Source organism: Chrysemys picta, chromosome 7 (genome assembly GCF_011386835.1).
Source record: "Chrysemys picta bellii isolate R12L10 chromosome 7, ASM1138683v2, whole genome shotgun sequence".
In the NCBI taxonomy this organism is placed as follows: Eukaryota; Metazoa; Chordata; order Testudines; family Emydidae; genus Chrysemys; species Chrysemys picta.
Genome location: NC_088797.1, coordinates 127,778,282 through 127,791,360, shown reverse-complemented (window position 1 = coordinate 127,791,360; position 13,079 = coordinate 127,778,282). Strand labels below are relative to the sequence as shown.

The following is a 13,079-nucleotide window of genomic DNA, read 5'->3' as shown; positions in this document are numbered from 1 at the left end:
ACGTTCCTCGATCTGCTGGCAATGCCCCTACTTATGTCCAACCTAAATCTCCCTTGCTGCAGTTTAAGCCCATTGCTTCTTGTTCTATCCTTAGAGGCTAAGGTGAACAAGTTTTCTCCCTCCTCCTTATGACACCCTTTTAGATACCTGAAAACTGCTATCATGTCCCCTCTCAGTCTTCTCTTTTCCAAACTAAACAAACCCAATTCTTTCAGCCTTCCTTCATAGGTCATGTTCTCAAGACCTTTAATCATTCTTGTTGCTCTTCTCTGGACCCTCTCCAATTTCTCCACATCTTTCTTGAAATGCGGTGCCCAGAACTGGACACAATACTCCAGTTGAGGCCTAACCAGCGCAGAGTAGAGTGGAAGAATGACTTCTCGTGTCTTGCTCATAACACACCTTTTAATACATCCCAGAATCATGTTTGCTTTTTTTGTAACAGCATCACACTGTTGACTCATATTTAGCTTGTGGTCCACTGTAACCCCTAGATCTCTTTCTGCCGTACTCTTTCCTAGACAGTCTCTTCCCATTCTGTATGTGTGAAACTGATTTGTTCCTTCCTAAGTGGAGCACTTTGCATTTGTCTTTGTTAAACTTCATCCTGTTTACCTCAGACCATTTCTCCAATCTGTCCAGATCATTTTGAATTATGACCCTGTCCTCCAAAGCAGTTGCAATCCCTCCCAGTTTGGTATCATCTGCAAACTTAATAAGCGTACTTTCTATGCCAATATCTAAGTCGTTAATGAAGATATTGAACAGCCGGTTCCAAAACAGACCCCTGCGGAACCCCACTCGTTATGCCTTTCCAGCAGGATTGGGAACCATTAATAACAACTCTGAGTACGGTTATCCAGCCAGTTATGCACCCACCTTATAGTAGCCCCATCTAAATTGTATTTGCCTAGTTTATCGATAAGAATATCATGCAAGACTGTATCAAATGCCTTACTAAAGTCTAGGTATACCACATCCACAGCTTTTCCCTTATCCACAAGGCTCATTATCCTATCAAAGAAAGCTATCAGATTGGTTTGACACGATTTGTTCTTTACAAATCCATGCTGGCTATTCCCTATCACCTTACCACCTTCCAAGTGTTTGCAGATGATTTCCTTAATTACTTGCTCCATTATCTTCCCTGGCACAGAAGTTAAACTAACTGGTCTGTAGTTTCCTGGGTTGTTTTTATTTCCCTTTTTATAGATTGGCACTATATTTGCCCTTTTCCAGTCTTCTGGAATCTCTCCCATGTCCCATGATTTTCCAAAGATAATAGCTAGAGGCTCAGATACCTCCTCTATTAGCTCCTTGAGTATTCTAGGATGCATTTCATCAGGCCCTGGTGACTTGCAGGCATCTAACTTTTCCAATTGTTCTTTTTTTATTTTATCTGCTAAACCTACCCCCTTCCCATTAGCATTCACTAGGTTAGGCATTCTTTCAGACTTCTCGAAGACCGAAACAAAGAAATCATTAAGCATCTCTGCCATTTCCAAGTTTCCTGTTACTGTTTCTCCCTCTTCACTGAGCAATGGGCCTACCCTGTCTTTGGTCTTCCTCTTGCTTCTAATGTATTGATAAAAAGTCTTCTTGTTTCCCTTTATTCCCGTAGCTAGTTTGAGCTCATTTTGTGCCTTTGCCTTTCTAATCTTGCCCCTGCATTCCTGTGTTGTTTGCCTATATTCATTCTTTGTAATCTGTCCTAGTTTCCATTTTTTATATGACTCTTTTTTATTTTGTAGATCATGCAAGACCTCGTGGTTAAGCCAAGGTGGTCTTTTGCCACATTTTCTATCTTTCCTAACCAGCGGAATAGCTTGCTTTTGGGACCTTAATAGTGTCCCTTTGAAAAACTACCAACTCTCCTCAGTTGTTTTTCCCCTCAGTCTTGATTCCCATGGGACCTTACCTATCAGCTCTCTGAGCTTACCAAAATCCGCCTTCCTGAAATCCATTGTCTCTATTTTGCTGTACTCCCTTCTACCCTTCCTTAGAATTTCAAACTCTATGATTTCATGATCACTTTCACCCAAGCTGCCTTCTACTTTCAAATTCTCAATGAGTTCCTCCCTATTTGTTAAAATCAAGTCTAGAACAGCTTCCCCCCTATTTCAATCTTCTGAAATAAAAAGTTGTCTGCAATGCAGTCCAAGAATTTGTTGGATAGTCTGTGCCCCGCTGTGTTATTTTCCCAACATATATTTGGGTAGTTGAAGTCCCCCATCACTTCCAAATCTTGGGCTTTGGATGATTTTTAGTTGTTTAAAAAAAGCCTCATCCACCTCTTCCACCTGGTTAGGTGGCCTGTAGTAGACTCCTAGCATGACATCACCCTTGTTTTTTACCCCTTTTAGCCTAACCCAGAGACTCTCAACACTTCCATCTCCACCAAAATGTGTGTACATTTTTAATATATAAGGCAACACCGCCTCCCTTTTTCCCGTCTATCCTTCCTGAGCAAGCTGTACCCATCCACACCAACATTCCAGTCATGTGTATTATCCCACCAAGTTTCAGTGATGCCAACAATGTCATAGCTGTATTTATGTATTAGCACTTCCAGTTCTTCCTGCTTATTACCCATACTTCTCGCATTTGTATATAGGCATCTAAGATACTGGTTCGATCTTGCCTCCCAGTTTTGTCCTGACCCTCCTTTCTCTCTGCCATTATAGCCCACACTCCCTCTTGTTTCTGACCCATCTCCCAGGTCTCCATGTTCCCCACTTACCTGCGGGCTTTGCTCACCTGTCCCCGTCAAACCTAGTTTAAAGCCCTCCTCACTAGGTTAGCCAGTCTGTGTCCAAATAGGATCTTTCCCCTCCTCGAAAGGTGAACGCCATCTCTGCCTAGCAGTCCTTCCTCGAATAGCATCCCGTGGTAAAGGAAGCCAAAGCCCTCCTGGTGACACCATCTTCGCAGCCAGGCATTCACCTCCATGATGCATCTGTCTCTGCCCAGGCCCCTACCTTTGACAGGAAGAATCAAAGAGAATACCACCTTGGGTGAGTACGGTCTGGTGCTAGTGACTTATTACTGTTTAACTTGTTAGTTTGTTCTAAAACCTCCTCTATTGACACCTCAATCTGGGACAGTCCCTCAGATTTGTCACCTTAAAAGAATGGCTCAGGTGTGGGAATCTCCCTCCCATCTTCTGCAGTGAGGACTGATGCAAAGAATTCACTTAGCTTCTCCGCAACGGCCTTGTCTGTTTGGAGTACTCCTTTAGCACTTCGATCATCCAGTGGCAGGCTTCCTGCTTCTGATGTACTTAAAGTGTGTGTGTGTGTGTGTGTGTGTGTGTAAAAAATAAATTCTGGCAAGCCTTCATTATAATGAAGTACTCTAGGAAGTAAAAAGAGAGTCCTGTGGCACCTTTAAGACTAACAGATGTATTGGAGCATAAGCTTTCATGGGTGAATGCCCACTTCGTCGGCATTCTGCTTTTTACAGATCCAGACTAACGCGGCTACCCTTCTGATACTCTAGGAAGTGATATTCCTATTCCATGATTTACAGGGTCAATAATTTGGTTCATTCTCTTCCTGGTGATAGTGGAGATACCCTCCTCCTCCAACAAACAAACGAACAAAAAAAACAGGGTGACAGGATATCTGAGGCACTCCATCAGTCTCCTCAACATGCAGCAAATCACTGTCAGTGTTTTGTGCACTCTTCTCCCTTCTACTTTCATGGAGGACATGGGCTGAATCCATACAGAATTGAACACTAACATTTCCAAAATTCCTCCTTGTAGTCATTACCAAAGAAGTAGACACCTTGAAATAGGATCATTACTGAGGAAAAATGCTCTGTATTAAGAAGTGGCTTCTTTGCTCCAAAGGACTCAGACTGCCAAAGACGTGTTCTGTCTCATTTCCAGCATATCCCAAACAATGGAGGATGGAAACTGTAGCTACTTTCAGGAGAAGCTGTACCAGGCCCTCCAAGGGGTGAGCAGCCCACAGGCTCTGGCCATAATTGGCAGTGCTGAGCCAACCCAGACAGATCAGTGGACCAGCATCATTATCCGGAACTGCAGCATGCAGGTAATAAGAATGGAGGGCCAACTCTGAACCCAACTTCTTCTCTTCTGAGCTCGGCATGCAAGATGATATTGCTTTGGGGATTGTATGAGTGGGAGAGAGTCAGAGTTTGCTCTTCCTTTTTTGTTAGTAGCACTCTACTGGAGTCAAACAGGGTACGTATTACTCTGTGTGTCAGGACCACTGACCCAGTTCAGGAGCCCTAATGCATACAAATAGATGTTATTGTTCCGCACTCATGCTATCTAGAGGCTCATCTTTGACTAGGCAAGCAGAGAATTAGCAGGATTAACTTTTGTAATTCTATATTACCAGTCTATAAATGTTTTACTGGCCAGTTCTGAGACTGTGTGCAGTAGAGATCACGCTACACACTTCTTTGTTGTTGTTATAATGCTAGTATTATAATATTTGTGTTAATATTGGGCTCTGTCTGACCATTGAGTTATGCTACTGAATTATTGTCCTTTGAGACTTACCCTTATCATAGAATCATAGAATATCAGGGTTGGAAGGGACCTCAGGAGGTCATCTAGTGCAACCCCCTGCTCAAAGCAGGACCAATTCCCAACTAACTCATCCCAGCCAGGGCTTTGTCAAGCCGGGCCTTAAAAACCTCCAAGGAAGGAGATTCCACCACCTCCCTAGGTAACGCATTCTAGTGCTTCACCACCCTCCTAGTGAAATAGTGTTTCCTAATATCCAACCTAGACCTCCCCCACTGCAACTTGAGACCATTGCTCCTTGTTCTGTCATCTGCTACCACTGAGAACAGCCGAGCTCCATCCTCTTTGGAACCCCCCTTTAGGTAGTTGAAAGCAGCTATCAAATCCCCCCTCATTCTTCTCTTCTGCAGACTAAACAATCCCAGTTCCCTCAGCCTCTCCTCATAAGTCATGTGCTCCAGCCCCCTAATCAGTTTTGTTGCCCTCCGCTGGACTCTTTCCAATTTTTCCACATCCTTCTTGTAGTGTGGGGCCCAAAACTGGACAGAGTACTCCAGATGAGGCCTCACCAATGTCGAATAAAGGGGAACGATCACGTTCCTCGATCTGCTGGCAATGCCCCTACTTATACAGCCCAAAATGCCGTTAGCCTTCTTGGCAACAAGAGCATACTGTTGACTCATATCCAGCTTCTCGTCCACTGTGACCCCCTAGGTCCTTTTCTGCAGAACTGGTACCTAGTGATTCGGTCCCTAGTCTGTAGCAGTGCATAGGATTCTTCCGTCCTAAGTACAGGACTCTGCACTTGTCCTTGTTGAACCTCATCAGGTTTCTTTTGGCCCAATCCTCTAATTTGTCTAGGTCCCTCTGTATCTGATCCCTACCCTCCAGTGTATCTACTACGCCTCCCAGTTTAGTGTCATCTGCAAACTTGCTGAGAGAATCCACACCATCCTCCAGATCATTAATAAAGATATTAAACAAAACCAGCCCCAGGACCCACCCTTGGGGCACTCCACTTGATACCGGCTGCCAACTAGACATGGAGCCATTGATCACTACCCGTTGAGCCCGACGATCTAGCCAGCTTTCTATCCACTATACAGTCCATTCATCCAGCCCATACTTCTTTAACTTGACGGCAAGGATACTTATCCAACGTTTATCTATCTAAGGGCTGATCTATACTAGAAAGTTAGGTCGACCCAGCTACATCACTATGCTTTAGGGACGTAGTTAAGCTGACCTAACTCCTAATATAGACAGTACTAGGTCAACCTAGCTACTACCTCTTGGAGAAATGGATTTACTACAGTGACAGAAGAACCTCTTCTGTTGCTGTTGTGTCTACACTATAATGCTACAGCAGTGCAGCTGCAGCACTGCAGCTGTGCTAATGTAGCATTTGTAATGTAGACCTAGCCTAAGATTAAGAGGTGACTGGATCATAGTCTTCAGGTACTCACCATCGGCGTGCGCACGGGGTGTGCCGGATGTGCACGGGCACACCCTAATGCACGGGTGGACAAATGGCTCCACTCTCCTGGCAGCAGCAAGCTGCTGGCCCCTCCCCTGCCTTCCCAGGCCGGCCCCCGCCTGCCACCCCCCCTTCGCGGGTCTCCCCCCCCACCTGCCACCCCCCCCGTGGGTCTTGCCTACCACCCCCCTGCGGGTCTCCCCCACCCCGACCCCAGAGCGTCCCTGCCTGAAAGAAAGCAGCGTGCACCTCTCCTGTGCCTGCTTGTGCTGCTGGTGTAGCACATTCCTGCTCAACTGCTGTCTGCAGCCCCAGGATCCTAGTGCCCCCCATCCCCTTATGGCAGGGCAGGCTGCTTTTACCCTGCCCTTCCGCCCTAGCCCTGAGCCTCTCCAACACCCCAAACCCCTCATCCCCAGCCCCAGCCCTCATCCACCCTAGTCCTCTGCCCCAGCCCTGAACCCCCTCCTGCATCATGAACCCCTCATCCTCAGCCCTCACCCCTGCACCCCCTCCTATCCCCAAACTCCCTCCCAGAGCATGCACCCCCTCCCCCTTCCCACACACCCCTTTTTGCCCCCCAAACTCCCTCCCAGAGCCTGCACCCCCTCCCTCTGCACCCCCTCCCACTTTCAAACTCCCTCCCAGAGCCTGCAGCCCTCACCCCCTCCTGCACACCGACCCCCTGCCCCAGCCTGGAGCCTGCACCCAGCACCCAAACTCCATCCCAGAGCCTGCAACCAGACTCCCTCCCCCACCCAAACTCCATCCCAGAGCCTTAGGCAGGTGGGGGGCTAATACTAAGGGGCGGCACTCCGGCTGCTATTGGGGTGGCACGTCTGGGTCTTGAACGGCAATTTGGCGGCAAGTCCCTCTCTGAGTGAAGGACCTGCTGCCGAATTGCTGCTGAAAAGTGGAGCGGCACGATCGCGCTGCCGTGGCTTATTTTTTTTTGCCGCTTGGGGCGACAGAAACCCTGGAGCCGGCCCTAGTTGGATAAGGGGTGGGGAGAGTCAGGGGATCGGGAGCAGGGTGGGTTGGATGGGGGTGAGATCCCAGGGGGGTGGTTAGGGGTGGGGGGTCTCTGGAGGGGGCAGTCAGGGAGCAGGGGGGGTTGGATGGGGCATGGGAGTCCCGGGGTCTGTCAGGGGTGGGGGATGGATAGGGATCAGGGCAGTCAGGGGACAGGGAGCAAGGAGGGTCCTGGGGGGGCAGTTAGGGTGGGGGGGTCTCTGGAGGGGGTGGTCAGGGGACAAGGAGCTGGGGGTGGGGTTGACTGAGTCGGGAGTTCTGGGGGGGGGGCCTGTCAGGAGGCAGGGGTGTGGAGAGGGGTTGGGGCAGGCAGGGAGCAGAGGGCGTTGTATGGGTCGGGAGTTCTAAGGGTCCTGTCAGGGGGCGGGGAGCGGTTGGATAGGCGTGGGAGTCCTAGGGGCCTGTCTGGGGGCAGGGGTGTGGATAAGGGTCGGGGCAGTCAGGGGACAGGTAGGGGGTAGGGTCCTAGGGGGGCAGTCAGGGGACAAGGAGCAGGGAGGCTTAGATAGGGGGTGGGGTTCTGGGGGGCAGTTAGGGGCAGGGGTCCCAGGAGGTGGTAGTCAGGGGACAAGGAGCAGGGGGGCTTGGAGGTTCTGAGGGGGGCAGTCAGGGGGCGGGAAGTAGGAGGGAGTGGATGGGGGCAGGATGGGGGCGGGGCTAGGGCGGGACTCCCTGGGTACACACCCTAATGAAATGTGCTGCGCACGCCTATGGTACTCACATGGGGAAGAGATTTCTCATAGTAGGTGGCCCTATTCTAGCAGAAAAGGGCATAACAAGATCCAGTGATTGGAAACTGAAGGTGAACAAATTCAGACTAGAAATAAGGTGCACATCTTTAACAGTGGGGATAATTAACTACACCTCTACCCCGATATAATGCGACCTGATATAACACGAATTCGGATATAACGCGGTAAAGCAGTGCTCCAGAGGGGCGGGGCTGCGCACTCCGGTGGATCAAAGCAAGTTCGATATAACGCAGTTTCACCTATAACACGTTAAGATTTTTTTGGCTCCCGAAGACAGCGTTATATTGAGGTAGAGGTGTATTAGAATAACTTAGTTAGAAATATGATGGAAGTCTTTAATCAAGACTGGATATCTTTATAAAAGATATGTTCTGGCTCAACCAGAAGTTATGTGCTTCATGCTAAAATTACTGGGTGAGGTTCTGTGGCCTTTGTTATGCAGGAGGTCAGACTAGATTATTTTAATGGTCCTTTCTTGCCTTAAAATCTGTGAAAACACGTGGGTTCCCCTTTTTTTTTTCTCAGGCTGGGAATTGTGCCTCCTGCTGTATGGTTCCTGTGTCCTTGAAGATCCAGGTATTGTGGGCTGAGGTGGGCCTCCAGTCCAACCCACAAAGTCAAGTGCTGGGAGCACGGTATTGGTATCAGTGTCAGTCTCTGAAGGTATAGCACCATTATTATGCACCTCCACCCCCAAAGGCCATAACATGGAGCATATGGGTTACATGAAGTCTGAGGGATCCTTCATATAGCTCTGGTATTGAAGGGTTGGAGTTCACGGGATTTTATCATTTGTCCACATAGATTGGCAGTGGCAAGTATTTAATGCTCCCACAGAAGACGGTGGACAAAATCTCCCATAATGTTCTTAACCAATTGTATATGGCTGTGCAAAGGGGAGATCCTTCTCACCTCTGAGCAGCTTCTTCCACTTTAGGCCTAAAACATTAAACTCTTGGTTATTCTTGTCATCACGTTATGTAAACATAGAATTACCCTCTTTTCTTAAACTCTGACACAGAATTTGTCTTGACTCTCTCTTTCTAGGAATTCCATGTGCTGCAGAAGGAAGTATTTCCTTTTTATTGGTTCTGAAATTACTGCCTTTTTAATGGCTCCAAAGGGGCTAATCAATTTTCATTTTAGTCTTTAAAATTTTATACTTCATTCAATATATATTTTCTCTAATATATATTTTTAGGTGAAGTGATCACAGGTAAACAGAGTACTCCAGATAAGAGTCCACTCTCAGATACTGTCATTTTATGGTCTAGGTTATTTTTTCTTCCTTTTGGAGGAAAACATGGTTAGAAGTATCAAGTATAAGTTTAACAATCTTTTTGGATCATACAGGAGAACAAGTCCTTTGCACACAACCCCTAACTTCCACAATGCACCAGTGTCCATCTATCTGATCTGGTGCCATGGAGTTGAGCATGCTATTCAACAAACAGCTATGGAGTAATCTTTCTGCCCATGCCCTTGGCACAGAGCATGTCTCATCTTCAGCCACACTCCGTAGAATGAGTGTTGGGGTGAAGTTAGAGGTCCCTGCCATGGAATTGTTGCCTGCGGTTTCTTCAGTCCCACATCCACCCAGCTCATAATGTATTAAAAGTGTAAGGATGCCATACAGGGAGCAGATCCTTGGTTGCAGTTTAGGAATCTGTAAAACGGTAACAGAATGCCACTGAGTGGCAGGGAGAGTATGTGTGCGCTGAACATCTGGAGTCATTGGGAACACAATAATAATAGAGAGCTTTAGGCTTTGATCATCATTTCCTAGGACTAGAGCTGAGGAGACAGAGGAAGAAATATGTCCCCAGTCTGGAAGGGAGTATGAGGAAGAAAGAGAGAGACAGTCATTAAGGGCTAAGCCCTACCAGTGATGTCAGAACTGGTGAGTGTGGCTGGTGTGCTGCAGGGCGCTGTACCACCTATTGCCACTGGAGGACTCCTGGTGTACTAGGCTGCTCCAGCTCCTGGAGGATGCAGTGCCACCAGGATCCTTTGGCACTGCAGAACGTAGACTGCAGTCAGAAGAGGGATGAGGCAGGGGATACAGGCTTCTTTGGGACTATTTCACATCCACTTCACTCCCTGTAGCCACAGTTCTTCCCTGTTGCTTCTGCCCCTGCTTCTCCAGGACCAGCAAGCAGTGGGTATGGTTCTGAACCTGGTAGTGGTGGATGTCAAGAAGGATTGTGAGCCTGGAAATTGGTTTTCTGAGGTTGGAGGTTTGTGGTAAGGTGGTAAGGGAAGAGGTTGGGGCTAGGAGAAAACAGTGAATTGGTGACAGAAAGGTAAGTATTGTTCTTGGAGTATGTGTCAGTGTGAATTCCACTGTAGATGCACACAAGATTGGATTGTGTAATAGCAGTGTCTGTCAGGGGCACACATGTATCATGTGCTTTTTCATGCTTCTATGCAAGGGCATAATGAGAAGAGCAGCCGTGACCCTCCCTCAGTTCCCTCGAATGGCAGTGAGACAGAACTTGGCAAGTGTCTGCATCCCTACTCTTCCTTGAGCTTCAGACTCATTCCAGATTAGTGTGTTTTTGAGAAGAATACCTTGATCTGGACATTCCACACAAAAATAAAAAAGAAAGGAAGGAAGGAGACACTAGGAGACACCCCACTCCCTGGTACACCCTCCTTAAAGCAGGAAGAGACATTTTGCACCAACTGCCATGGTGGACTGCAAGCCTTTAGCATGTAAGCTCTGCTGACCCGTGATGGACTCTTCCTTCTTGTCAAGGGGCTTAGCCAGTGCCCTTTCTGGCAGGGGGAAGTGTTACATTCCTGATAATTGTGTGGTGTGAAAATAGCTTTCATTGAGGATATGCAAGTCAAGGGATTCATTGCTAAACTTCACTTGCTTGAGCAATCAAGTAGCATTGCCTCAGACCTGGAGGAGATATCCACCCCCAAGGAACCAAAGAGAGGTTCTGCTCAGTGAGTGCCTCTTCAAGTAGACACCACACTCTGGGCAGCAAGAAGGGTTGGGGGGGGCAGTGAAACACACCAAAATTGGCATTGCCTACATTGGTGCCAGTCCCCCCAGCACCAGGACTGTTGATGGAGCCAGTTTCAATAACCACCTTGGCAATGGCAAAGCCATCCCCAGAACCGACACACCAACACATGGGTGAAGCTGAGAGAAAAGACCAAGCGGAGGCCAGATGCAGCTTTAGACATTGTCAAGGGAGGAGAAGAAATGCCACTTCTTTGAGGACAAGACCTTCAGCAAGGGAGTAATGCTGGGTGGACAGGCATCACAGACGTCAGTACCAGCAAAGGCACTGGCATGGTGCCGAGTACATCCACATAGAGTAGTCGAGATCTTCCTTGAGGGTGACATCGCTACTGACTCTGCACCAGAGCCAAGACATCACCCCCCTGCATCGCCATTTGAGGAATACTGTTCTTCCTCATCATTACCAGTCTATGCATTTTCTCTGGCATTGACCAGAGAAGCCTCCCTGCTATCATTTGCAAGCAACCGTAGAGCCTGCAGAGGAGGTGCTCTCCACAGGGCACTGACCTAGCACAGGTGTATAGCTGATCCCCTTCCTAAAGACCCCGGAAGAGGAGGAGATCAGGCTTCGCAGTGGCAACACTGCCTGGACCACGAAATCAGAATCAGAGCCGCCAGGCCAGTGCCCAAGACCTGAGGGAAGAACAGCAACAACCTCACTGTCCACTAAAAGAATCTTCACTGTAATTGGACAAGGGAGTCCATTCGGCCCCCATCCCTCCAGTCAATGATTTTAGGGCATTCCAGGATCTCCTAGCATGTATTGTGGAGAAGCTGGATATAGAAATGATAGTCATTCAGGAAAAGTCACGCAAACTCTCTTTGGCATCTTGACTAGGTCAGACCCTACCAAAATCACCCTGCCCACCAATGAGGATATACTGGAACCGGCCAAAGCCGTCTGGCAAACCTCATCCACTGTTCAGCCAACTTCCAGGAGGGTGGAGAAGCATTCTCCTTCAAGCTCCTGTGCATGTGGATCTCACTCATGTGTACTGATGCCCTGCACAGGAGTGTGGGAATTTTTCTCTAATATTGTCCCATAAGGGTTCCTTCATGCTCCCCCCCACTCCCCAGCATAAAGGACTGAATGACTGCAACTGCAGACTAGTTCCTTCTGACCACAGAAGGAAGTTATTTCTAATGTCCAACCTAAACCTCTGTTGCTTCAATTTAAGCCCATTGTTTCTTTTCCTGCTCTCGGAGATTAAGGAGAACAACTTTTTACCCTCCCCTGCCTTGTAACAATCTTTTATATACTTGAAAACTCTAATGTGCCCCCTCAGTCTTCTCTTCTCCATATTAAACAAACCCAACTTTTTTCAATCTTTGCTCCTAGGTCATGTTTTCTAGACCTTTTTAATAATTTTTATTTCTCTCTTCTGGACTTTCTCCAATTTGTTCACATCTTTCCTAAAATGTGGCACCTAGAACTGGACACAATACTCCAGTTGAGGCCTAATCAGCGCAGAGTAGAGTGGAAGAATTACTTCTTGTGTCTTGCTTATAACATTCCTGCTAATACATCTCAGAATGTTTGCTTTTTTTGCAACAGTGTTACACTGTTGATTCATATTTCGCTTGTGGTCAACTATAATCCCCGATCCCTTTCTACAGTACTCCTTCCTAGGGAGCCATTTCCCATTTTGCATGTGTGCAACTGATTGTTCCTTCCTGTGAATTAGTTCTTATTAAATTTTATCCTATTTACTTCAGACATTTCTACAGTTTGTCCAGATCATTTTGAATTCTAATCCTCTCCTCCAAAGCACTTGCAATCCCTCCCAGCTTGATATTGTCCACAAACTTTATAAAAGGGTATTCTTTGTGCCATTATATACAGGAGGTCAGACTAAATGAACACAAGGATCCCTTCTGGGCTTGGAATCTGTGAAGCTGTGAATCCATGAAGTCCATCTGTGCAGGCTCAGAGCTGGTTTGTGGCTCTTGACATGCAGGATGTGTATACTTACTTCCATGTTGCCGTCCACCTGGCCTATAGTAAGTACCTGAGATTTATGATAGAATTGAATCAGAATTGGTACAAGGTATGGCAATTTGGACTCTTTACGGCATCAAGGATCTTCACAAAATACCTTGTGGTGATAATGGCCCACCTGAGGAGTTAAGGTATTCATGTCAATGCCTATCTGGACAACTGGCTGATCTGGGACAGGTCACAACGGAAGACCTCAGCGAGCTAGGACTGCGCTTTGTCCCAATTCAGTTGGGTGAGATGTCTAGTGAACTGTGAAAAGTTGTCATTCATGCTGTCGCAGA

The 13,079-nt window shown here is 47.4% G+C and overlaps 1 protein-coding gene across 5 annotated transcripts in view; it reads left to right on the top strand.

The window, feature by feature from the left end:
• The window catches only part of TCTN3 (tectonic family member 3), a 68,618-nt gene that overhangs the window by 49,183 nt on the left and 6,356 nt on the right, over positions 1–13,079 (top strand). For 2 of the 5 annotated variants that reach the window (XM_042845229.2, XM_042845228.2), the window contains exons 12-13: positions 3,893–4,058; positions 8,288–8,425. In XM_042845229.2, coding sequence (XP_042701163.2) covers positions 3,893–4,058; positions 8,288–8,425 — 304 coding nt within the window. The other 3 variants (XM_042845226.2, XM_042845225.2, XM_065552713.1) reach the window with 2 other exon arrangements.